The sequence below is a fragment of the Lissotriton vulgaris genome, chromosome 10 (assembly GCF_964263255.1).
Source record: "Lissotriton vulgaris chromosome 10, aLisVul1.2, whole genome shotgun sequence".
NCBI lineage: Eukaryota > Metazoa > Chordata > Amphibia > Caudata > Salamandridae > Lissotriton > Lissotriton vulgaris.
This window is the reverse complement of record NC_141698.1, coordinates 89,232,697-89,260,608: the sequence shown is the minus strand read 5'-3', so window position 1 is coordinate 89,260,608 and position 27,912 is coordinate 89,232,697. Positions and strand designations below refer to the sequence as shown.

At 43.5% G+C, this 27,912-nt stretch overlaps 1 protein-coding gene across 1 annotated transcript in view; it reads right to left on the bottom strand.

Annotated features, from left to right (window-relative positions):
• The window catches only part of LOC147684723 (cytochrome P450 2K1-like), a 101,018-nt gene extending 76,159 nt beyond the window's left edge, over positions 1-24,859 (bottom strand). The window contains exon 1 of the mRNA XM_086940567.1: positions 24,659-24,859. Within this exon, the coding sequence (XP_086796693.1) occupies positions 24,659-24,859 (201 nt within the window). The remainder of the gene's footprint in view (positions 1-24,658) is intronic.
• Positions 24,860-27,912: the final 3,053 nt, after the last annotated feature.

Sequence of the window (27,912 nt, the reverse complement as noted above, 5' to 3'; positions counted from 1 at the left end):
GTATTTGGTGAGAGACTTGTGCTCCCACCACTTCGTGATCTCCGATTTGGTTTTTTTCTCCAGGATTTTCAGCAACTGTTTGACGTCCTGTTGCGCTTCGTTGGGCTGACTATTTGCCGCATTGACTGTTGGAATGTTCTTCCGTATATTGCTGAAGAGTGTTTCAGCGGCGTCCTCCCTCTCTCTCTCCAAACTGGCTGACATAGTGCGACTGGAGAGGTTTTTGTTTTTGAAATCTGTAACCCGGCGGCTCGCGCCGCTGCCGGTCTCTTGACTGCACACCAATTCTCCCCACCTGAGAATTCCAAATGGAAGCCCCGCTGCGGTTGGACACTGCTCACCGACCGCTAGCCACTAGGACCCGCCGTAGGAATGCAGTCGTCCGCCAACACGAAGGCTCTTACTCTCCGCTCAGGGGGTTCGGGTGAACTTTTTCCTCCTCGGAAACAAGCGTTGCTTTGCAGCTGTTGTACTCCCGACCTCTTACTGGCGAGTGGGCTCCGTAAACGAGGACAGCTGCTCCCCGTATAACATGAACCAAGTAATCTTCAAATAAACCACACTCCTGTCGTGGAAACGAAGACACGGACCCAATGGCTGCAGTCAAGGAGATCTTTAATAAAAACCTCGCTGGTTACGCGTTTCGAGCACCTAGTGCCCTTGGTCACACACCGCGCACCAGGTCAGCTACAAATTTGTACATTTTTTTACCAGTGATGCTCCACCCATTTTCGTGAGTCACAAGGTGTAGACATAGAAAAAACACGTATTTCATTATAAACTACGTGCACACCTCTATTTACAATCGAAACAAATACCAGTGTTGGTGGCATTAAGAAATCAAACTCTAATCAAATAACCTATGTGAAAACTATGCAGTGACCTATATACATGTATGTAAGCATTTAAAAATGTATATATATATATATATATATATATATATATATATATATATATATATATATATATATATATATATATTTTTTTTTCTTTTTTTTCCCCTTGAGGATACAGTTGGAGTATGTTTTGGTTGAGTTTCCATTAGCAAGAGAAATGAAGGGAAAAGGGCAGGTACGAATGTAAGATGGCGGAATTCGAGAAAATAAGGAGTACAATCGCACAGGGATAATGAAACGATTACAACTTCTCCCAGAATGAAGGCCCATTTAGGGCAGAATAAGGAGGGGTATTGTGTATTCGGATTCGAAATTCGAAAATGGAAACAAATTGTAAATCAAAAATGTCAGTAGGGTGTTTAGGAAAGTCCATACAGGGCTCAATTGTGTATAAAGACATGAAATGCCAAATATGAAAATGCAATGCAATGTTTCGATAAAATTGAGTATCAAGTGGGATTATATATATCTTGAACAAACACTGATTATAATAATGGAATTTTAACAGTGATGGTGATGAAAATATCTGTAAATAAGAAATGAGAATGAATGAATTTGAACCTTTCTAAGATGGCCACCACATTATAACGGACATGATGCAGTTACTGCCGGCTTTTCCTCCTTTTGATTAATGAAAAAAATTGAGTTTTCCTCCTTTCTCTATGTTGGTTGTTAATTTTGTTTTAAATTTGGCATTGTTTTTTAACCCATTGACATTGAGGAAGGCGTGCAGCCAAAACGCATCTGTCCGTATTAAATTTGTGTGGCAAATAAATATTTATAATTTACCTCTCTAGTGCACACCTCAATATGTGACCGCAGAGCGAAGGTCACAGGTCACATCTGGGATATATATATATATATATATTTTCAGCAATTCAAAAAATACACCGCACTCTTCTCGGATGATTAAAGCAATTTAATCCAGTTCAGTAAAACTTCCTCAGTTTTACTGAGCTGGATTAAATTGCTTTAATCATCCGAGAAGAGTGCGGTGTATTTTTTGAATTGCTGAAAATAATCCACGAGTCTTGTCCTTGACTCGTCACCTGCACCAGCTGGTTGGTCGCTCCTTCTCCAACAAGGGACATTTGCTTTTTTGAAATATATATATATGATTTTTAGAAGGGTCAGAAAAGAGAAAACTAAATTAAGTTTGAGGATTCAACATCTGAATTTTATGATTTACATATTTATATATTTATATGTATATAGTCATGAAGTTTTTTATACATACTTATTTATTTGCAATTTTGCACATATATGTATATACTTCTGTTATTTTACCCACTATGGGTTTTATTTTCAATGTACCCTTTTGAAAAGCACTTTCTTGAACATGGTGGCCGGTATATAGTCCACCTTTTGTGTCAATGAAATTGATAATAAATTCCCAAGTAACTTTGCGATCACATCATGTGATCAAGACAGTGGATACTGTCGAAACGCGTAATGGCGGGCATGCTGGGCGAGACTGAGCAAAAATAAACGCACTTGTTTGGCACCATTTCCTGGGTTCCTTTCTTCGTTTGTCCATGGCTGTGTGAGACTTTGGCAGCGTTGGATGTTGGAGACGAGTATTTCCCTAATGTATTGCACCTGGAGGCTTCCGTTGGTGCGAGAGGAACCCCTCCCCCTTTGAAGCGGTTTGGCGGCTGGAAGCAGAGAGTTTCTTTTACGGGACTGTCCTTACAAAACTTCGGCTTGAAGTTAACTGCCGAGAACCCTCGGACGCTGAAGATTCCTGCCTGGGTTTCCGGAATCGCGGCGCTTGGTTTTGAGCGGACTAACTGCACGGCGATATTCCGACGAGGTAGGCGAAGAGAGATTGTCCGGTGGGGAGTGTGCCGAGGGCGGCGTCCACGATTTAGCAAAAAGCATTTTGCCTTTGTGAGCGCGTGTCCAAGTCTAACAAGTACGGCTCTGAATATACAAGCCACAGCAGAAGCATGTCCGCGGATGTGTTGCGGAGCAGGGAAGAGGCGGCTGGCCTCGTATTTGTACAACCCCCGGTGGGGGGTACTGACTCCACACGGCCTTTGTCCGTTGTAAATACAAATCCGACAGTTCGGGATTTATATAGGAAACTTGAAAAATTAAAAATAAAGGAACAATCCAAATGGTGGGAAAACAAATCGTTGACGATGTATCTGCAGGAGGGACGGGTTCCTAGAGGGTTACGAATCAGCCTAGCCCCTAGTTACGAGACACCCGATCCAGATATGCTCACTGAATGGGCAGAGGCAAACTTAGAATCTTCAGCAAAGCTAATGAAAATATTGGTAAAATATGCTGAATCCGATCGCTGTAAATTACAAACGCAGATTGAGACTTTGGAAGAGGAGATAGAAGGCATGGGAAGAAGTGAAGCGACGGATAAAATGCGGGCAGAAATGCAAACCCGTCTAACCAAGGAGGAAGATATTATAAAGAAACGGAAAGCCTACAAATTCGAGCGGGACCGCTTGGATTACTTACATGGGCAAATCTTCACCTACGCCAAACGCTATGAAAACATCAAGGCGAGGGCTAGAAAAACACGGGTGGTCGCTCCTGACAATGCTCCAAGTATTCCTTCCTCCTCAGATGCAAGTTCAGTGGGCAGCGGATCCGATAATGAGGGGGCAAGAAGCATGCCGTTGGGGTTTACAGCACTCTCCAAGGCCCAGGAAATGAGCTGTATGTGTCAGGATCGCCGAGACACATTGAGATCCAGAGGACAGACTGGCGGTCAAAACGCCAAAGGGCCAATAGGAAGCGAGGCGAAAGGAGAAAGTGCAACAAAAGGCAAAACAAACAGCAGCCAAAAGAAAAACCGCTGGAACAACAAAAAAGCGGCAAAAACACAAGCAGCAGCCCCAACACAGTAATGAATCTGACCACTTTGAAATTGACTGAGAAAGAAACCAATATTTTAAGTCTAGGTTTATCGTTTTGCCCTCCGTGCAACTTTAATTATGCAGACACAAGAATGGATGCTTTCCGCTTTGTGAGGAAATTAAAGTTGAAAAAATATTTTAAAATGCAACCGGCGAGAAAGAAAAGATTGGGAGCAACTGAAATAGACTCTGTCACCTTGGAAGCGGGGGACAGAGAGGACTTTGAAGAGATATGGGATTTGCAGGAGGAAATTAATCCCTCAACAATGTTGCCTCTAGTCAGGTCAGGAGTTGATCAGGCTTCTGGGGCTACTCCATTCAAACCAAAATCAGTATTTCTCCCTATAATGCCACATGATAATATTGATGTGTATCAAGACTTGATTACAAAGGACTTGAAACAACTTTATATTACCACTAACAAACGGCGGAGAGTGTTGAGCAACCAAAATCTGAGTTTCAACACCCTTGTGAAAAAGCTGGAATCAGACAATACCATTCTGGTCCGCCAAGCAGATAAAGGTGGTAATATAGTACTGTGGCCACGCCAGATGTATATCGAGGAAGCGGAGAAGCAATTACAGGACCATTCATGTTATAGAAGGAGCAATTTGGGAGCTGTAAGGTTGGCTTGGGAAGACCAGAAGGCCAAACTAATTGCATGGAAATGCAGTAGTCTAATAACAAAGGAGGAACTGGGGTTTTTGAAAAAGGAATTCCCGGTTATCCCTTCTTTTTACCTGCTCCCAAAAGTTCACAAGAACACTGAAATCCCCCCTGGAAGACCCATAATCTCAGCGATTAACAGTTCCACTGAAAAGATGTCGATTTATATTGATTATTTTTTACAGGACAGTGTTAAAAATTTGGAATCTTACATACAGGATTCTTCAGATTTTGTCAGGAAATTGGGCAATGTTGTTTGGAATCAGGACTGTGTACTCATGAGCTTAGACGTTACATCCCTATACACGTCTATACGTCATCAAGACGGTATCAGGGCAGTAAACTATTTCTTGAATAGGAGATCTATCAATTTTTCAGCTCACAATTCCATGTTAACTGCTATGATTAAGATTTGTTTGGAGCAGAATTATTTTCTGTTCAACAGTCAAGTGTATCAGCAGGTCAGAGGGGTAGCTATGGGGGCCTGTTTTTCTCCCAGCCTAGCGTGCTTGCACATGGGCTGGTGGGAGGAACAGGTCCTCATGGTGCAGCATCAGGCCATTATGAGGAGGCATGTACCGGTCTATTTAAGATACATAGACGATCTCTTTTTTATCTGGCAGGGAACCTTGCTTGAAGCCCAGGAATTTGTGTTGGCATTGAATTGCAATGATCTTAACCTAGAATTCACCTCCACTATGAGTAAAACCCAGCTCTGTTTCCTAGACATAGAAGTATATATACATGAAGGAAGTTTAGCCACACGGCTATATAGAAAGCCAACTGCAGGTAACACCATCCTGCACGCAGCAAGCCAACACCCGCATCACTTAATACAAAGCATCCCTTTCGGGGAGATGCTTCGTATAAAAAGAATCTGCAGTGATGACGGGGAATGCCTAAGAGCCATGGAAGGAAGCAGATCACGTTTTTTGGCTAGAGGGTATTCACCAAGAGTCATCGCCAGAGCCATGGAACGTGCTAACAATATGACAAGGGCACAGATCCTGGCTCCTAAACCGAAACGTGATACAGACCAAATAGTAACTTCCAAAGATAGCTCAAGGGTAGTGGTTACATATAACCAACAACACAATGAGATTAGGCGCATCTTTAGCCGAAACTGGAACCTGGTGACGGGGGACCCCGTCATTGGTGGGACAGTGGGTAAAAGACCAGAGTTTTCCTTCAGAAAATCCCCCTCTATGTCAGACAGGCTAGTAAAGAACCACTTGGAACTTTTAAAATCCAAAACCTTTATGGATTTGAAGAAAGGTTTTATAAAATGTTCCAGCTGCAAGGCCTGTAAAAATGGATGCAACACAACACGCTACAGTATCCCATTTAAAGAGGAACCTGTGCTAATAACTAAACAATTGTCTTGCAAGACGGAGTTTGCCGTTTACGTGCTGCAGTGCCCCTGTGAACTTAGGTATGTAGGGAGTACCCGGCTTCCGGTTCACAGGAGAGTACTGCAGCACTTTAGGGCAATCTCCAATAATGTACAATCCTACCCGGTGGCACGTCATTTTCAGGCGGTGCATGGGAGTGATCCCAGGCACCTCACCTATTTTGTTATAGACTGTGTGCCACCCCTTAGGAGAGGGGGGAATAGGGATGGGCTACTGAGGGTCCTTGAGACCCGGTACATTTTGGAACTAAACAGCCGTGCCACTGGAGGTCTTAACGCCAGTGAGGACTTATACACCTGTCTGTAGTTCATATCATCTGTAGCTGTACCCAACCCCTGATCATCTATATTGTTTTGTAATGACACAACACTGCCTTGTACAAACTTGAAAAGATGCTTTGTACAAACTTGAGAAAATAAGATAACATGACATTGAAACTGTTTTGTATTCCCGGATGGAACTGTGTGTTAACATCTGTCAGCTTAAAGAATTCCAAAGGGAGGGGCTCTTCCCTTTTTTTAATAATTTTGAACAATTTCTGTTTGCACTTTTCACCTTAAATATTTTTCTCTTGCACTTTAGCAAATGATGGCTGCTCCTTGTTACACTATGGGAATCTATTGATATAAATTGCCAATGTTTACATGAGATTATGTTTACATATAGCACTTGACACTTTATTGAAAAATCCCACTTGGGATATATTTTCTAAATTGTGATTTTTAGAAGGGTCAGAAAAGAGAAAACTAAATTAAGTTTGAGGATTCAACATCTGAATTTTATGATTTACATATTTATATATTTATATGTATATAGTCATGAAGTTTTTTATACATACTTATTTATTTGCAATTTTGCACATATATGTATATACTTCTGTTATTTTACCCACTATGGGTTTTATTTTCAATGTACCCTTTTGAAAAGCACTTTCTTGAACATGGTGGCCGGTATATAGTCCACCTTTTGTGTCAATGAAATTGATAATAAATTCCCAAGTAACTTTGCGATCACATCATGTGATCAAGACAGTGGATACTGTCGAAACGCGTAATGGCGGGCATGCTGGGCGAGACTGAGCAAAAATAAACGCACTTGTTTGGCACCATTTCCTGGGTTCCTTTCTTCGTTTGTCCATGGCTGTGTGAGACTTTGGCAGCGTTGGATGTTGGAGACGAGTATTTCCCTAATATATATATATATATATATATATATATATATATGTGTGTGTGTGGTTTTTTTTTTTTTAGCCCCCTCCAGGTCTACAGGGCCACATTGACCCTTCAGTCTCTTAATCTACCTTATTGCTTCCCAGCACTGTTCTATCTGCTACTGTATTTGAAATGGGAGACTCTTAAGTACGACAATCTCAATGCAAAACACGGAGGTAGACTTGCATTTGATACGCTGTCTCTAAAGTCAAAAGGAGGCAAAGATGCTGCAAAGACTAGAGAGCTTTCTGGATATATTGTATCAAGTGGATACAGCCTCGCAGCCGGGAGTGAAGGATGTATGACATTAAAACACAGACTAATACAACACATACTTTTACAACGCGGTTTTTACAATGCATCTTCCATTAAAACGCATGCCATTACAAAGCATATTTTATTACAACGAAAATTACTTTTCTAACACAGCCGGGTGCGTACCTCAGGGAAGGTGCTGGTCAGTGAGGAATATGCGTTGTAAAGGCATGCGTACCAATGGCAGGCATTGTAATGGAAATTGCGTTGTATTGTGCGCATTGTAAAGGCATTGTGTTGTACAGACTGCGCTGTAATGGATGTTTCCTGTGAGTTAAAGGCGGCGCAGGGTGCATAAACAGTTTTGTGAGTTTTATTTTATTTTAAATAGTCTTATGAATTCTGTATTTTCCCTTTGCAGTTTGGACTAACTTACTATTATAGTTTATGTCTTTGGACAGTTGCAGCCAGGATGACTCATGGGTGGGGGTTTACGCTGGAAGGGGGTCACGCGGGGGTTTAATAAATAAAAAAAGTTAACTTACCTTCACGGCCTGGTCCGGTCCTGTCTCGTCTCTGTTCCTCACAGGAAGCAGCCCAGGCAGCCTCCCTCCCCTCCCCTCCCCTAAGCCAATCACAATGCTGACACTAAGCTACATCAAGCAGGTACATTTTAAAAAGTTATTCGGATTCAACAATAAAAGAGGTGCACATTATTACAATAAGTGTGTCAAACCCGTCGAACACCAGTTGAGCCAGGAGAGCCGGTAGTCGGTTGCTAATCTTGGGTCCAATTCAAAACCACCTGCAATACCCACAGAGCACTGCACTACTACTTGTCCTCCTAATTAAGTGAGAAACTGAAAATCTCTGGGTTATTAATGGGTTCCAGAAATGCCCATTCCCTGCTCCTGGGCCCCCTTCAGTCGAGGACAGCACATGACCCAGTCATTCTCTGGTAATGCCACAAGAATTTGGAACTCCTTACCTCCCTCCTATGTCTAACAACCTGCATAGTCATCTTCAAAATGGACCTCAAGCTCCTCCTATTTGATAAACACCTGGATTAATCACCCTCAATCATACCTAAGTACTCTATTCAGGAGATGAACTACCTCCATTGTGTATCCCCACCATCTTAATCAATCTTTGAACCGTGTACATCCCTTGTACAACGGCTGCATTTGGCCTGGTCGCAGCTACAGAGTCAATATGTCTGAATGCAATTATTGTAACTCTAACTTGCTGAACTCTTGCATCATGCTACTGCTGTGAAGCACTCTGATGCCTTTGGGCCATGTCGGCGTTATATAAAATTGCAAAAAGACTTAAGCTGAGACCACAGAAGCGATTGGGCAGCCCGTGCCATGCCAGGGAAGCCTAATCCAGTGGAGGCCCAACCCCACCCTGCTCCTCCATTCCCAGACCGCTCTCCCTCCTTCGCGACACTGCTAGGATGAAGGTTGGTGGTGAGTTCTGGGATGGGGCAGTCGGTGAAGGTGAGGCGGGATGCAGCAGAGCGAAACAGGGGCCAGTATAGGGACCCACTCAGGCGTGCTGAGGGTGGCAGGTGGTCAACATGCGGATTGCGATCCGGCCTGCAGAATCCCACAGTAGGATCCCAAATTAAACAAGCCCAGGTACCGCACAGCGTTCCTTTCTAACACGATTAAAAAGCTACAGCCACATAAGGGGAAACATTAAAAAAGAAGGGAAAGAAATGTCTTGCAAAACAGCAGAAAGCTCATCGAACAATGATAAGTTATCATTAGCAATCAACAAGCATTGCACCTGTAAAAAGGACACTACTAAATACAAACAGTATATAAACTCCTCACAAACCTTTCCTGCTTAGCTCCAAGGTAACAGAGCAACACAGAATATTAGTTTGTCTGGACAATCAACAGGAAAAGATTAAATCCCCACCAGAGTTTGAGGCTAGCAGCCTCGTCATCGATATTGACACCCTAATAACCAACTGTCAATGACACAGCAAGTTCTTTCATTGTGCCCATTATTACACCCACCCATTAGACCTTTGGTGCACTTCTTAAAGCATCCACCTCAATTTAACAACTCACACAATTGGGCACTCACCTCTCATAATTCCTGCGCCTATGTCACAATGCGCGCAAACAACTTAAGGGTTACCAGAAAGGGCATTTCTAAGAAGAAACTGAAACTAATCTCAAGAAGAACTCACACCACGCATATAAGAGATCTCATAACTTGTATATAACTAAATAAAAGCTCTCTGGTTCAGATGCCACAACTAACAGAGCAAGTCACCACCTCGACTCAAATCAGACTTAGTGACCCAGCAATCAGCTTTGACCAAATCGAGGTACAGGAAAAAATAGGAAAAACTGAAATAAATCCTCTTTTGACTCCAAAGAAAAAGGCATCGCCTATGATCACTTCACCAGTTCTCAAAAGGATTCGACAATTCTATAATAACAATCTCTCTCTAAAAGCAAATGACAGCGAAACAGGTTGCTTTCTCAAACAAACTGAGCACCAGCCGCCACCTTCCCCAGAAGGAAATTCAAAGCCATTTGGAAAAGATTATTCTCCACCTTAGACTCAACAGTTAAAGTACTAGACTTCCAGTCAAATAGAATTGACATCAAGATAGCCCCATTGAAATCTCTTGTACAACACATCAGATATTGACACTAGTTCAAAAATCAAACTGAACCTCATGGGAATAATATCCTGCATGACGCTTGGATCGAATACACATCGCAATGCCACCCTTTATGGAGAATCGCTGTTCCAATAGGAAGGCCACACCAGGCTACCAGCCAAGGCACTTTTTCCCAAACAGTGGTATGCCCGCCCAAACAAGTATGAGAAATCCTCACGAAAAGCAGAACTGATGGAGCACCAGGATCAAATGGCCTACCAGCCTCTTTAAGTATGACAACAGTTTTGAATTCCAACTCTCCATACCCTAGTCCCACACTGCCTTACAACTATGGCGATCTCAGACTCATTGCGTGGTATGATATCACAACCAAATTACAAGAAAGGCCTCAGTTCGGACCCAAGGTGCCATAGGCGCCTAGCACTCTTTGGTCATCTTGGTTGATCATAAATACTTATAAGCAATGCCCTCCAAAAAATATCTGTCAGGACCTTCTTCAACATACTATAAGAGGAAATTCATGCAACTTCGATTTGGCTACATTGGCAGAACCAGAAAATGGCTACGCACATTTTTTAATCAGCATCAAATCAAGCTTCTTGCCGTTAACTAACCTTTAGTTTTAAAGCAAACCACCCTCACTTTGTGACTGGATTAATGACTTGGTTACTTACCCGTAATCTGCATTACTCCGAGTCATAGTCTTCCTCGTCACAGTCCTGTATCCCTCTCTCCTGCCCTTGGGATTGGGGGGCGAACAAAAGTGAAAATGGTCCATTCTAATCAATGCACAAGTTGTTTGGTCTTCTTTGCTTTTTCTCATTTTATTTCATTTTTGTTGGTTTGTATTTATGATCTATTGGATGTGGTTTAGGTTTGCCCCATCTTTATAGGTCAGGTGACAGGTACTTTCTGTCAGAGCACAATGTTGGGTGGAGACTTTTTTCTATGGTTGAATGCTGTACCTCGAACACATAGGGCCTGATTCACAAAGGTAAACTTATACTTTTGGTCTACACATAGATCAGATGCCTAAGTCTACGAGTCTGGGAATTCACAAAGGGCATTTGCGAGTACTATCTTTATGTCCACACTCAGGTGGAGATCTAGCCCAAGTGTATACATAAAGATAGTACTCATAAATGCCCTTTGTGAATTCCCAAAGTTGAAAACGTAGACGTTTGGTCTAACTTTAGACCAAATGTCTAAGTTTACCTTTGAAAATTGGGCACATACTGCTCAAAGGTGGCTCTGACAAGGAAGACATAGGAAGAAGGTAATTAAATGTATGACAAGCGCTCGAAGGTTTACACCCATGTTAGATTATTTTTTCTTTCAACTAGATCAGGTTAATACTTTAAGTCTCACCTGGGTATGTTTCATAGTTGTTTTTTTTACCAGGTTCTTATTGCACCTCAATGAAGCACTTTATAACCAAACACAGGAAACCTACCCCTAGAGACTATTAATCAAATGATACAGTACAATGCACTTTATGAACTGGTTGCAACTTAGAGAGTCTGCTGACTATTTTAAATGTATGCTTTTATGTTTTGTTTTTTTAAACATATTTTATTGTGTCAATAGTTGTACAAAGATGGGCAAGACAGAGCGTCATCATATGAACAATATTGTACAGTGAGACACTTAAGATACCAGCAGCAATTTTATACCATTTATACAAGAACATAACAACTTTAACCTGTTGTGCCATGCTAACATTAAAGTCACGTGCTAGGTCGTCCCCTGGCCATCTTAGCGGGTCTATCTATCTCTAGGTTGTAATCTGGTAAAATTTCCCACCTCCCTTTCACCCCTACAAGGGGCTCCAGAAAAAGACCTCAGTAATCTGTCCATCTCTTCCATATTTTGGGGTGTTTTTGTGGACAACCCCTTGCTTTGAATATAGGAATCTCCAGTCCCATGCAGAAGTCTAATCCTTTTTTCCAAAGCCCCAGGCCCTGGCATGTCTCGCTTTGCCAATGTTAAATCCAGGAGCAGTAGGTGGCGCTTGTATCTATTACCCCAATTTCCACCATAATATGTAGTAGGGATAATCAGTGAAGATGTTTAAATTGTATAAGCCTTAGGCGCGATGCAATGGCTGCGTCTCGCAGGGACGCCAGGGTCTCTGTCCATTTATCGCTGTCTAATGGGCCTACATCTGCCTGCCAGGTTTCTCAAAGTGCAGATTTTATGATTTTTAATATCTGAAATAAAATACATTTTGAATTTGGAGCCAAGCACAGATGTATTAATTCATGGAATTCCACTCAGGCTGATTCAAAGCCGGTTGTTTTTCCCGCAAATGTTTTTTCAGGGCGTGGGAGAACCAGACCGGGGAACAACCTTTACAACAAAGGTTTTACAACTCGGTACTGTTACCACGCAACTTTTACAACACAAGTCATTATAACGACTTGTGCTGGGGGGCGCTCCAGGATAGTAAATAGTTTACTTTACTATCCAACTCCTTCCCTACTATCCACGGGGACTGGAGTTGGAATAGTAAATTAAAATATTTACTATCCAGCATCCCCCAACGCAAGTCGTTGTAACGACTTGCGTCGTAAAAGTTGCGTAGTAACGGCACGCTTTGTAAAAGTACGCGTTGTAATGTCGTACTTCCAACCAGACCTGATCTTACAGTGTAGTAATTCCACATGCACAATCGCATGAGACTTTAGATACAGCAGCAGCCAAATCTCATTCTAGTTGTTTTTTCTGACACTGGGGCTCAAAGCCCCCCACTGCCATCAGGCACCTTCCTTTTGCCTCCTCCACTACCACTGTCATATGGATACTTCATTACATATATTGCGTTAAGTTAGCATGAGTGTATTACATGTTTAAACAGCTGCTTTGCCTTCGGCTTCAGTTTTGCACACGACACGTACTTGTTGTTGTAGCTTTCACCCTAGAAGCGGTGAGGTGTTTTATTTGAGAATAATATGTTATTCCTATGCTATCAGCTTTGCCTCGTACACTTGGTACAACTGTCTGCACACTGAGAGCTGCACACTCTAAGATTAACCTAACACAAGGTTGCTGGGAAGTCTGATCCTCGCACCACATTAGACATTAGACATAACACAAATAATGTTGATGCCACATTTTGGGCTCTACGCGGGTTTAAGATAGAGTTACACGGAATGAACGCGGACACTTGGTGCTGCGCATGGAGAGAGCTGGTAGCTGTTGATGTGAACTGCTCCTACTGACATTGAGAGGTATGGGGCCGCCCTGCTAAAGCCCGAATGAGACCTTCTTAGATATAAAATAATATACTAGATAGGGTGCGCGAAATATAGGTGATATCGATTCTATAGGTTTTGCATTATAACATGCTAGCACCTTTTGCTTACTATGGATTAGTGACTATGCTGCTAACTCTGATTTTTATAATCTGCATTTTGGTATTATACAAGATACTGCGTTTGAGAACTTTGCATTGAATAATAAATATTTCAAACTTGCACTTGTGTTCTTTGACTCCCAGTTTTGGTTTGAAATGATTATATAATGAAAGAGTGTTCATGTGTTCCACGAGTCCTGAGGTATTCTAAAGATCATGTTCTGGTTTGTCTAAGACATGGTTCATTCCATAATGATCCATGAGACACTGTAGCTAGCTAGGTAAGGAGATTTCTGACACTGAGATGAGTTTTGGATCATCCTAACTCACTGAGGTTCTAGATCTCTATGCACAGTTCTGTGGGAGAACGGAAACCCTGCTACATGGCGCCCAACGGATTGGTTGGCCGTATTTCATGACACTCGAGTAGTATATCATTCAAACCTTAACACCTTCATTCCCGTTTCCGGTAAACGGTGGTGTCGGAAAAACCTACCTATTTTTGAAATAGGTCTTTTCAAGCTTGAATTCTACTTTAAACGGTTTCTTTGAATTACTACCCAGTTGTGCTACAAAGTGTTCTTTGTCCTTTTTTAACTTCCGGTGCTACCATGGCCGTGGAAATTGCGCAGCATAGCCGCGTCGCGGTTCGCGACCACTTGAGGGCATATAATGTCCCTGCGGAAGGTTTGGCTGTGGTTCTAGTGGTGAGTGCGGAACATGCGTACCCGTACGAATTGTTTTATTCCTGGGTGACGTTTCCGGAAGTGAACGCTAATTCGGGCGTCTACCACTCGTACACTGCCTCGGCTGTTCCGGCGGCTTATGCTCCGTACAGAGCACTGGAGGTACCAATCGATGCTTGGCAGCACGGAGTTTGGTTTGGTGGCGTCCTACCCCACTCTTTAACGGCTCCGAGGTTAGGTCCGTTGTCCATTCCGGGCACAGCCTGGCCCGCCTTGGGCGGATTTACTCCTCATCCTAATCGCGCCACTTGTAATGTGGTTGATTTGCGACGTCTGCATGATGTCGCGGTTGACGTGATTAGAGCGCTTGTTCATTACATTGGTCGTAATATACATGGCGCTGCCCCAGCAGGTGCGCAGCTTCGAGCGGAACAGGCTGGTTTGAAAATCAGTCCTGTCATGGTGAATTCCGTAATGGGCAGAAAGCCAGAAAATAAGGATGATTTTCCTTACTGGCTTGCCGAGAAATTCGACCAGCTGGAGGCTGTGTTTCCTAATACGACTCCGGGTGAAAAACACCGGATTCTTACGCTTAGTTTACCGAAGGATTTAGCCCCTGAACTTGCTGACTGCGAAACATGGGGTAAGACTTTTGCAGCGGTTTACTCGAGGTGCTTTGGCACGCCGACAGTGTCGAACCTGTCTGCGATCCTCAAACGGGTTCAAGATGATCACGGACCTGAGTCGGCGGTTGAGTTGGGTATGCGCCTAAACGGTTCATTTGAGACAGTTTGCGGTATTATCCTTGCCAATGTAAAAGGGGATGCTGTGAACTTTCAGGTGGCCAATGGTCTGGCGTTAATTCCCGATGCCGAGAAACCCCGTCAGCTGGCAAAAATTATTGTGGCGGCTTATAAAACGGTTGGCCGCAATTCTAAGGGTGCAAAGGTTTTTCTTGAAAAAGAAAGGAAGCAGCCCCAGGGACAGTCTTCGGAAACAGGTGGACAGCCCAAGTCCAAAAAACAAAATTGGCCTAAAAAGCAGAATCAGGGTAAGCAACAACAACAGCAAACACAGGTTTCGAGTCCAGCGCCTTCACAACCTGCGCAGTCAGAGCGAGTTTATGAATTGCGCGATCGCGCTACGATTAAATCGCCTGAGAGATATCAGGCATCTGACCAACGCTCTCCTCGTTCCTTTCAGGACTCATCGGCTCCGTCAACCGGTGGTGGAGGGGGCGGCAGGGGCAGGGGTGGCCAGCAAGGACGTGGCCAGCCCCGCACACGAAGTGAAGGGGATCAGCGGGACGACTCTACGCCAAAGAGACCGCAGTTTGCCAAGAAGAAAGTCGCTGCCTTAACGGCGCATCGATATGCCCCAGATAGTGAGAACGCGGCTTCGGAATCTGACGTGGGCTCTGACCTTGCTGGACAGCGCGGCGGAGATTACCATAGTGAGAGAGGCCCTCCGTCCACTGTTGAAGGTGACAGCGACTGAGACTTTTATTGTGATTGAAACGGCTGATACACATGTTGCTCCCCCTGAAAGACTTTTTGAAATTGTCCTGTTAATTGAAGGTGACATGCAGCGAACTGTAAAAGGGGTATTTTGGGAAAATCTTTCGGATACGTATGACATTTTGCTTTCGGAGGCTGACTGGCCCCCACCTTTTGTTCTCGCAGCTCCGCGAGGGGAGGAGGTAATCCTCCCCAGTTTCGCGCACACTGTGCCAAGAGTGGAAGCGCTGCATTTTGCAGAAGAGTGGGCTCTGGCGCTTGCGCCGGCTGTGTACCGGAATCAGTGTGGCTGGGATAAATTGTCCCCGAGCCATGAGATTCCGTTACGGTCACAGCCGCAGCCACAACCCCAATATCCCATACGGCGTGAAGCTAAGGCTTCGGTCGCGGCTATCCTTGAACAATTGGAATATCAAGGTGTAATTGAAACGTGTGTGTCACCGATGAATAATCCCCTTTTTACTGTTAACAAGCCGGACGGATCATATCGTCTGGTTTTGGATTACCGGCATTTGAACTCGCATTGCCGTAACTGTGCAGTACAGAATACTCACGGCTCTGCCCTAGTGAATAGTCTTGAGCGTAAACGGTTCAAAACCACGCTTGACATTTCCAATGGTTTTTATGCACATAGATTAGACGGTCTGAGTTCCCAATGGACCAGTTTTACATGCGGAGGCGTACAAAAAAAGTTTAATCGACTCCCAATGGGATATAAAAATAGTCCTGGAGTGTTTTCCGCCCGCATAGTCTCTCTTTTAGAGAGTTTCGATCCAGTTGCATGTTCATATGTGGATGATATTTATCTCACAGACGACGAGCTTTGGGTGCATCTGTGTCGAGTAAACAGCATAATTTGTAACTTTGCAGACATGGGTTACAAGTTTAACTTTGCAAAATCGCACATTGCGGAGTACACAGTGTTGTTTCTAGGTTATGAACTTAACCATGAAGGAAAGGGATTGGCTCCTCAGTTCCTGGAGAAGTGCGCGCAGTTGCGCTCTCCGACAACGCTGAAAAAATTACAGTCTTTGCTGGGTTTTTTAAATTTCGGGAGGACATACATTCCGGAATATGCCCAGCGTATCAAGCCTTTATATGCCTTGGTACAACCATCTTTTTCCAAATCATGCTGGCTGCCTGAGCATTCAGCCATTCTGCAGTCCTTGCAGGCTGATATGCTGGCTTCTGACTACTTACAGACTCGTGATAACCAGACCAACCTGGTGATAAGAATTATCCCTGGGACGGTGGGTTTCACGTACCTGACTTTTAATGAAGGGGATACTGTACCTATTGCTTACAAGTCACACTTGTACACTTCGGCTGAACTGCGTTTTTCCACTGTGGAGAAAGTTTTAACGGCTGTGCAGATGGCAATTCTTAAGGAACGTGCCCTGTCGCAGGGAAAGCGCATGTTGGTTGTAACCCCGTGTCCAGCCTTGGAGGCGGTCACGAAAGCCAGTGTACCAAATTCTAAAGCTTTGCACCCTCGGTGGATTCAGTGGGCTACATCCTTGACATCTCAGGATGTCACGTTTATTTTTGACGCCGCTTTACGGTCGCAGGAGTATTTACAGTATGAATTTGTTCATCCTGCTCCTTTAGCATTGAGACCGTTGGAGGATTTCCACTGTATAATTTACACGGATGGTTCGGCGCAGGTTGCGCATGGCTCTAAACATGCCTACGTTTCCGCTTGCGCCATTGTGGTCGGTGCCATGGTGAACGATGAGTTCAAGTCCAGTGTTGTGCACACGCAAACGCTAGGGGACTGCACCGCACAGTTGGCAGAGCTTCGTGCTCTTATGCTTGCATTGGAGTACGCTGATCCTTGTGTGACGACTTTAATCGTAAGTGATTCTTACTACTGTGTCCAGTCTTACAATGAGAACTTGTTCTTTTGGATTCAGAATGATTTTCGTGATTCCAAGGGTAGCACAATAAAACATAAAATGATCTGGGTCCGAGTGGCGGAACTTAAAGAGAAACTGCCGCTCGTGTTTGTGATTCATACTCTCGGCCACCAGCGCGTGGGAGTCCACGCTGTTGGCAACTCGCTTGCTGATGAAGCAGCGAAGTCAGCGGTATCAAAATACTTAGTTGCAGCGGTCACGAGGTCCAAAAGCAAAATAGATGATGACATCTTGGCGGCTGTTGCTGCCACAGCGAAGGGAGGTAAATATCCTGCGGGGTTCCCTTCGAAGTACACATACCACTTAAGTCCCGATAAGGTTCCTTATGTGAAAATTCCTGAAGTTGGAGAGCGTTTAGTTCCCAACTCGGATCGCAGAGCTTCTCTGATTACAGCGGCTCATGAAGGTGTGGCGTCTGCGCATGCGGGCGTCTCGGCCACTGTATCTCAGCTACAACAGAGGTTCTGGTGGCGGGGACTGTACAAACAGACGCGCGATTATGTCCTTATGTGTGACATTTGTCAGCAGATTAAGCCTTCTACTGCTGCGCGTCCGCCTCAGACACAGTTGTGCATCTCTAATAAACCGCTTGGTTGCGTTTATTTGGATCACTGCGGTCCTTTTTCTTCTGATACTGCTTGTAAATACATCTTAGTAGCAGTTGACTCATGCACACGCTTTGTATGGGTATGGCCGCATCGAAGCGCTGATTCGCGAACTGTCATTAAGGATTTGCGTGTCTTTGTGGGAATCTTTGCTTGTGGTACTTTCCATTCGGACCAGGGTCCGGCTTTCGCCTCTAAGGCGTATAAGGATGCTATGGTTTCGTTGGGAGTACAGGTGAAGTTTTCAAGCCCCTACAGGCCTGAGGGCAATTCTGTAGTAGAAAGAATGAACCGCGACTTAAAGCAATCTTTGACAGCCCGTGTTATAGGCACTGGTAGAAACTGGCTGACCCACCTCTATGGCGTGCAGCGTGCGCTTAATAATCTCCCTAGAAGGTCTCTGGGTGGGCGGACCCCATACGAAATGCTCTTTGGTATCAAGATGTACGTCCCTGACCTTGATGGTGCAGACTGCCAGGCCCAGGCCGCGGCCTTTGACGTAGATGATCATTGCAATGTTTTACAGGATCTACAAAAGACCAGAGACAGTCTTGCAAAGGAACACTTGCCCTCCACATCGGATGATGCGTTGCAGATCCCGGTAGTTGGCTGGCTACCCCAAGTTGGAGAACTGGTTCGAGAGAAGATCGATAACAAGAAAGAGTTTGGTCCCTCATATCGACCGCCGGTTCGAGTCCTTGGAGTGAAGGGCACAAGAACAGTCATTTTACCACCACTTCCAGGTCGTAAAGAAAACAGATTTATTTCTATTGACAATGTCAAGACACACAGGGTGGCCGATTCTTCATAGCATGACACCGGCTGCATCCTGTCCTTCCATGGTGAGGAACTCTGTGCTGGCTATTACATCTGGTACAGATCAGGAGGTGTCCCTCGAGATGCCTGCTTTATCCAATCCTTTATTAAATACTATTCCTCTTGCTAACATTGATGAGCTGACCTATGCAGATCCTGCTGATTTATCTATGTCCGACCTACATGCCCGTTTGGCTAACCAGTCCAGATTCTCTTTTGACTCTGATTCGGAACTTTCAAAGAAACCATCGACTATTGCAAAATATGCCACGTTGTTTAAAAAACATTTTCTAATTCCACCTTGGACATACGTTTGGCTGATACTATTTTCATTTTATCTTTTTATGTCAATTGGTTTTGTGTTTTATTTTTTCCGCATGATCGATGGCCATTATGTGATAGAAAGAACAGGAATTCGGTACCTTAATGGAACATTGGCCCCTCTGTCCTCCTCACATTCAGTACACAGACTAAAGAGAGACTTACATTCAGTACAGATTACTGCTTGGCCAGTCCTTGATGGGATTGTGTGGGATGCGGTTAGGTTTCAGATACATGGCCCCACAGAAGTTATTAATGTTCCTAATGTGCTTAGAGTAAACATGGGAGATGTGATTAAGCAAAATATTCATTCTGATGACTGGGATCTTCAGGCTGTAGAAGCATTATTCTCTGATTTGAAATATTATGCGGCCTTTGATGCTGAGGATTTGTACTTAGATTCTGTCAATTATGGTGATTTGTTTTGCTTTCAACATTATGGGAATCATTTCTTACACAAGACAAGTTCCAGGAGGGTTCCTGTGAATTACACTCAGTGGGAACATTGCCCTGCTCCTTTACAGGGGAGCTCAAGTACGTTTCTGGGAAAATACTCTTATTTTACAGACTTTAATCAATCAAATCCTGAGTCGTTTTATTTTAAAGTAAACCAGAAATTCATGCCCAAAGTCAGACTTACTGATACAAAATTGCTGTATTCAAAGTCCTTTCTAGAAAGGTTATCTGTAGATGGCTATGAGTTATGGAAGGATACTATTGACCTTAAATCGGTTTGGGGTACCAAAGATTGGCAGGTACAAGGCACTGAGGCTTTGCATCGTGCATGTCTCATCCCGAATCACATGTTGTTTTTAAATTCATCTATTTCCCAAACAACATGTTTTGGATTGGCTACATCTAAAAAGTTAAATACCCCTGCTAGCCCTGATTTGGAAGAATATTCAGGTTGGAGTAATTTCAGTACATTGTCCATCAGTGAGATACAAGCACTTTTGCAGAACTCCTCCTTTAATGTTTCCCATTTCGACCCGGAGGGGTGGCTCTTGTGGCAGAGGAGCTCTGATGCTTGCCAACGTCGTTTTTTGGGTTTGTCTGAAGGGTTTACACACGTCAGGCCAGATCCCAGGTTTGAAACAGATCACACTGTTACTACTTATTCAGTAGGAAAATTGTGTCAGAACTGGTTACAACATTCCACTTTGGCTGCAGTTAAACTGCATCTGTCCCAGTTGAATGAAAATATAGACCTAAATGATTTTATAAAAGGCCCAGCTAGGGGTAGATCTAAACGCTTTCTTTATGCTATATACAATGAGATTTGGAAATTTTCACAAGTTGAGGCAGCAAAGCGCCTGAGAGCTATTGATCAAGCAAATTTGGAAAAAGTGCTTGCAGTGGTCGATAACAGTATTAACATGCTTTCTTCCAGAATTTACACGTTGGATAATATTGTTTCTTCTGTTGTTGATATTGTACATGATGAAGTGTCCACGTTATACCATGGTCAAAATCAATTGCGTTCTGTGATGCAGTTTGCATGGACGCTACAGACTCTTAAGGCTGGTCGAGTTCCCTGGACCTCATTGAACGTTTCATCCCTTTTTGCTCCTTTTAATCTTACTGAGAAACAGCGCATGCTTTCAATGCGTGATGCTTCATTTTCTATGCTACATATTGAGAAGCTAGAGTCCTTGCCTTTCTCTGTTGCTGAAACCACTCCTGCCACGTGGCTTATTCATGGATTAATTACATTACCATTCCCTTTATATAAATTTACTAACTGTATGCGTTATATTGCTATAGGACGATATGAACCGCTAGGCAATGCATTCCTACATGAGGCATGGTCATTACCATACACATACAGATGTCTGAAAGATGGAAAAGAGGTTAATCTTAATGGTGAGGAATGCACACAGTCACCTGACCATTCATTAAGATGCAGACACATTCAGTTACACGGTTCTTGTAATCAGGACCGCCCAAATTTAGCATGTGTTTTAAAAGGCACGCCAGTTCCAGCAGTAGTGCCCACATTTACATTATTAGCTAATGGGAGTTATTTGCTTTTAAACAACGAATTATGTTGTGGTTTATTAATTGGTGTGGCTTATATAGTTACTGTATCAGAGCGTGTAGTGTGCTGCAAGAACGTGCTATACCCACCCACGCATGGCTCTTCAGATGTCTCCATCTGGCCACGGATCCCAACCTTGGAAGCGAAATTCAATGGTTTGAGCAGAATAAGGGCCCTTTTGTCTCAAAAACAAGTGACCCTGAGTTCGGCCCGGGAAACTTATGTCCTTCACATAGCCAACACCCGCACAGAGGTGCAGGCGCTCTTAAACACTGATTTGCCATTTCATTTCTGCGAGCTGGTACACCAGATTTTTAATGCTTCTTCAACGACTGGCCTTGCACATTTTTTTAAACTAGTAAGCAGTGGCCTCGTGACTACGTTTGAAAAAGTTTTTGGTATCATTCCCACGTTTTTCCACACTATTTTTTCGAGTTTGTTTGGTGGACTACCTGTTTTGCTGGCTGTGGCCGCAGGCTTTCTGTTGGTGTTTTTCTTCATAAAACATGGATGCCCATCCTGCGCAAGACGACGTTCAACGCCTCCTGACCCTGTGTCGTAATCGGATGCTCAATTACTATGGAACATTGCCGCTTGCAGCATTAAGCACGGCCTATAGATTGTCATTTCGGTTCACCGACTTCACGTGTGTCCAACCTGTCTTTCACTGCCTGAGCTGCGAGTTCGATTGGGCCATTGATTTATGCCTATGCTTGAGGACTGCTCCTGACGTCGATTTTGATCAGCTAATGCGTCCCGTTGTGGCTCACGAGCTGATCTGTTCTGGCGAGAGAGTTATGGCCTTGGCAGCAATAAATGGAGTTCTGGGCCAATGGGAGATCTCTGCAGCGGCGAATGCATTTCTGACACACAGCGAGCTGGTGAACCCACCGAGTTGTCCTCTGACGTTGCAGGAGGATCCGATGCTGGAGGAGCACGTATGTTCTTTCCCATTGCTAAATTGGATGGCTGAACTATTTTCGGATGATGGGAGTGATTTCATACTGGAGGCTGTTGCAACTTTCTTTGCATATACTTTCCAATCGTGAGATGCCTGGAGGGAATGCTTTGTTGTGATATATAACTTTCCCCTCGCTGAAGTGGAGGGATGGACTATGTTCAGCTGATGGAAAGTTCATTCACGTGATGTCGCTGGAGATAACGTCTAGGTGGCACATGACTTTGGATATCGGATAAGTGCCTTGGTTTTTTCTCTTACAAACATTTGAAAGGATGCGACCTGGTCATACATTTCATAATTTTTGGACCTGGCGGTAGACTTTTGGTTCAAGACTTTTGTTCTTTTTTTTTTGTGATTTGAGGCCACTGTAGGCATTCATACATATTCATTCATACATATTCATTCATACATATTTTTAGCTTATTTTAGCTCAAGATTATTGAATTTTGCTTTCAATTTTTGTATCTGATTTAGTATTGCCTTTTCCCTTATGATTGGCGGTGCTCGGACCAATGGGGGGGTGTCATATGGATACTTCATTACATATATTGCGTTAAGTTAGCATGAGTGTATTACATGTTTAAACAGCTGCTTTGCCTTCGGCTTCAGTTTTGCACACGACACGTACTTGTTGTTGTAGCTTTCACCCTAGAAGCGGTGAGGTGTTTTATTTGAGAATAATATGTTATTCCTATGCTATCAGCTTTGCCTCGTACACTTGGTACAACTGTCTGCACACTGAGAGCTGCACACTCTAAGATTAACCTAACACAAGGTTGCTGGGAAGTCTGATCCTCGCACCACATTAGACATTAGACATAACACAAATAATGTTGATGCCAACATTTTGGGCTCTACGCGGGTTTAAGATAGAGTTACACGGAATGAACGCGGACACTTGGTGCTGCGCATGGAGAGAGCTGGTAGCTGTTGATGTGAACTGCTCCTACTGACATTGAGAGGTATGGGGCCGCCCTGCTAAAGCCCGAATGAGACCTTCTTAGATATAAAATAATATACTAGATAGGGTGCGCGAAATATAGGTGATATCGATTCTATAGGTTTTGCATTATAACATGCTAGCACCTTTTGCTTACTATGGATTAGTGACTATGCTGCTAACTCTGATTTTTATAATCTGCATTTTGGTATTATACAAGATACTGCGTTTGAGAACTTTGCATTGAATAATAAATATTTCAAACTTGCACTTGTGTTCTTTGACTCCCAGTTTTGGTTTGAAATGATTATATAATGAAAGAGTGTTCATGTGTTCCACGAGTCCTGAGGTATTCTAAAGATCATGTTCTGGTTTGTCTAAGACATGGTTCATTCCATAATGATCCATGAGACACTGTAGCTAGCTAGGTAAGGAGATTTCTGACACTGAGATGAGTTTTGGATCATCCTAACTCACTGAGGTTCTAGATCTCTATGCACAGTTCTGTGGGAGAACGGAAACCCTGCTACACCACCATCTCACCTTCTTCTACCCCCAACCTCACCAAGCAGTTCCTACACAAAACATTACCCACCTACTCGGGCCTTAAACCCTATGGAACTGGGAATTTTCCCCAGAACTGGGAAAATCAGGCCCACACAGTAACTCCTCATTCCACCAGGTTTAACTTTTAATTGCACAGTACTTGGGGTGAATTTACTACAGAGTAACAATAAAATCACATGCGGTGTTGCCAGGTCACCAGTACCATGCAACTCAGACTGAGGGCCTAGGCAGGGTTCGCCAAAGTCGGTCCTGGAGGGCCGGATCCATGCCAGATTTTTAAAATAACTCCATTTATCTAAATGGGGATATGCTAAAAATCTGGCATGGATCTGGCACTCCAAGACCGATTTAGAAGAACCCTGGGCTAGAATGCAAAATAATCTCTTACTAATCTAGATAAATGAGTGAGCTCTGATGAAGAACGTTGTTTCTTATGTAAACTGCACTAGTGATTATTACAATCCACAGAGAACATGCCATGCATAGTAAAATCCATGTAAACATATGATGACTGCGCACATTTCAGCTTGGACACTTTTCTGTTCACCAGGTCAAAGGCAAAGAACACTACATAATAATTTAACATAATATTTCCTCTGTATGGAGTTTTTTCCTTCTGAAGTTGTTTGGAAATCAGACAGCAGACAGGAACTTAGTGTGCCTAGAATAGTTATTTTGAAATGTTTAGTAGCTATGTCTTTCAATACTTTGACTGCAAGCATACTCTAGTGGAAGAAAGTGGTTCATACTCTGTCCAGACTTAAAACATCACATGAGCACAAAGGACCAGTGGACTCTGAAATGGTCATCATACCGATTTCTGTGGAAATAAATTTACACCATTTTCTTTTGCCATAGAATGAAGAAATATACTGTGCAGGCACAATTTTAGCTAATATTTAGTGCAGGTAAAGATAAATAATACATTCTAGGCGCCATGTTTTTCCGCCCGCGGTCACGTGATGCTTACCTCCATTAGCGATTTGTGCATGTTCTTGAGATCCACCAGGTTGAGGTTACCAATGAAAGGCAGCGGGGAGGGTCCCGGGGGCATTCTGAGCACTGACTTTTTAGAGCCAGCCCAAAAATAAAATAAAAGTACTATACAAGTTACTAAGCACAGCAGAGAGCTGGTGCTCATGCTTTGTAGAAGAAGGTTTAGGACAGTCATTGTTGGCAAACAGAGGACTCCACCGTGTGCGCGACCAGCTGCTGGAGTGTGGTAACCTTACCTGGGCAGCCTTTATATAAAGGCACATTCCATCCTCCTAGAAACGCCCTCATCCTAACAGACCACATACTTAACTATTTCAGCGCTCACATTTGGAGTGTTACATAGACACAAGTTATCTGATCCAGTGCATAAAATGGGAAGGTACTGTCGGGTACTGAGTACCTGCACTTCTTTAATTTGAAGGGGGGTGTACTTGCACCTTTCAGCTCTGCAACAATACATTTAAAAGGAGAGTACTAACTCTTCTCAGGAGCAAAAAGTTACTCCGAATGAAGAGTACCAACACTTCTGTATTTCCATTTAAAGCACTTTTAGGGATCCTAATAACACATAGCGCTTTGGTACACAAAAAGGTCAGTCAATGAGGAGAGCTGCCAACTTTCGAACTTGAGAGCAAGGTTTGAACCCTGATGTCCACTCGCCATCCTGCGATTCTGGGCAAAATCACTTAATCTCCACTTTGCCTAAAAAGCATGAACTGAGCTTGTGTAATTAAACCTGGTTACATTAAGCACTACAATGCATGATTTTGTGTTATATAAAACTGCAAATAAAAGTAATAGTCTGCTCAAATAAAACTGTAAAAGTACTCAATTGAGAAGGTAGCATCTAAGATCTGTGACGTAAAAGCATCCCCTCAGTTTACACGCTTCATATTCATCCTGCAAAAGGGGATGTATGACGTTACAACGCATACTTTTACCACGCCTGCCTTTACAACGCGGTTTTACATCGCAAACCTTTACAACGCATAGCGCTTTGGGGTGCTGGATAGTGAAAAGTTTAAATTTCTATTCCAACTCCAGTCCCCGTGGACACTACGGAAGGTGTTTGATAGAAAATTAAACGTATTCCCTATCCTAGAGCGCCCCCCAGCGCAATGCGTTGTAATGGTTTGCATTGTAATGCCTGCGTTGTAATGGTAGTGCATTGTAAAAGTTTCGTTGTAAAGGTTGTTCACCTGCAAAAGGTCTCTATGCACACCACATGTACGCGCAATCACTCAATAGGCGCTGAGAGGAAGTTCAGAACCACTGGTATGGGGGACTAAATGCGTTTTCCACAAGACAGTTTATAGCCTCCCCCTGTAGTACCGGTAAAATGGTCTGTGCCCATGGTCATACAAATAAGGCTCTATTAAGAACTGGTCTGATTTCATAACCTGGCAAGGAGGAAGTAGTAGCCCTCTACCATGGACAGGAATACTCTTAGGGGTTGATTACAGTGGGGGGTGTGGCGGTCTCCCGTCTGCCTGTTTACAAGTGCAACGGTCCGACCGCCACAGCCCCGCTGCAGCCACCAGGGAACCGATGTTCCCTGGTGGTGTTGTGGCAGTGTAGACCGCCGCGGTCCCACCAGGCATATTATGAGTTTCCTCTCCGCCCGGGTTTACATGGAGGTTCTTACTCCATGTCAACCCTGACAGAGAGGGAACAAAGGGGGCCCTGAGAATGCACACCAGTTCCTGCGCGGCATGGACTTTCCAGTCCATGCAGGAACTGTTTTTGGCATTCCAATTGCTGTACCTGGTTTTTAAAGTCATCACCATGGGAACGCCAAAAAAAGCCTGCCACACATGAGTCACAATCATAATCTGGCAGGCAGCCTCACCACGGGATTGGTGATGTAACGACAGAGCGGACCCGGCGCTGTACCGCTAAACTCGTAATCGGGCCCTAAAGGTTCATCTCTAGTCTTTCAGAGCCAGGTGTTTTACTTTAATTCAAGATGCTGACACATGCCTACAAGACCCTCCACGATCAAGCACCTGCATACATCTACCACTGCCTAAACTTCCACCAACCCTCCAGACACCTGCGCTCTGCCTCCCTTGCCCTCGCACACACACCCTGCATCTGCCGTTGCTACAGTGGAGGAAGTTCCTTCTCTTACCTTGCCGACTAGTCCTGGAACAACCTTCCCCTTCACCTCTCTTCAGAATTCATAAAGGGACTCTAGACCTGGCTCTTCAAATTATCCCAGAAAGTACCTAGCAACTGGGTACCCGCGTGGGTGAGTAGTGGCGCTTTATAAATCAGAGTTAATGACTGACTGATTGGGCGCACCTCCTGTCAACTCAAAGACAATGAGCCTGTGGGCGGTAAAACACAGTCTCAGACACCACAAATATGAGGAGAGTGTGATACAAATGTGTATACTTTTACACAGTGTCAGTACTTTGCAGGTTGAAGTACTGAATGGATGATTGAATGAATGAAAGAATCAATAATTGTATTGTTCAGTTAATTAAAACTTACAATTAAAAACAGATAAAATAGAGTGCGTCATTAGTTAAGACCACAATAAACGTACAACAGTCCTTATATTTTAAGGTTGAAGTAAAAATAACTGAATAATAGTGGGGCACAGTAATTAATCCACAGTAAAATGGCATGTTAAGTGGGAAAAGAAGAGTAGAATCCAAATCTAATTTTCAAAGTCATTTCTTATATGGGCCTTTTGGCAAATAGACAGCTTGTGCAATCTACATGTTTCCAATTGAAGCTATGTATAGAGAGTAAAGTATAGAAGTGGATATGTAACAATGAGAGGTAATTTTAACATAAAAAACCATAGTTACACAAAATCAGATATTTTTTATTATTTTAGCTGCCCATCGTAGATATAGGACTATTATTTTCATAAGCTACTAACTACAGCACTTCTTATTAAATGTGCTGTCTGTTAGGTGGAATTCCCGGGCATGGGTGATGACTCTGTTCAAATAGACATGGACACTGGATTTTTGGGTTCAGTCCCTGATGGAGGACCAACCACTGATTACAATTTGTTGTAAGGCCCATTCAGTATTTGCTAATGCATAGAACACTTTGGTGACAAATGTTGTACTAAGCTATGCGAGAACTAATACATGGACCAACTGATTTTGTCATAAATTCAGCAGCTTCATCACACCTATACCTACTATCCCTACTTACACGTTGCTGCAAATAAGGTGGTTTCGTTATCACACCTGGTAAATGACATTA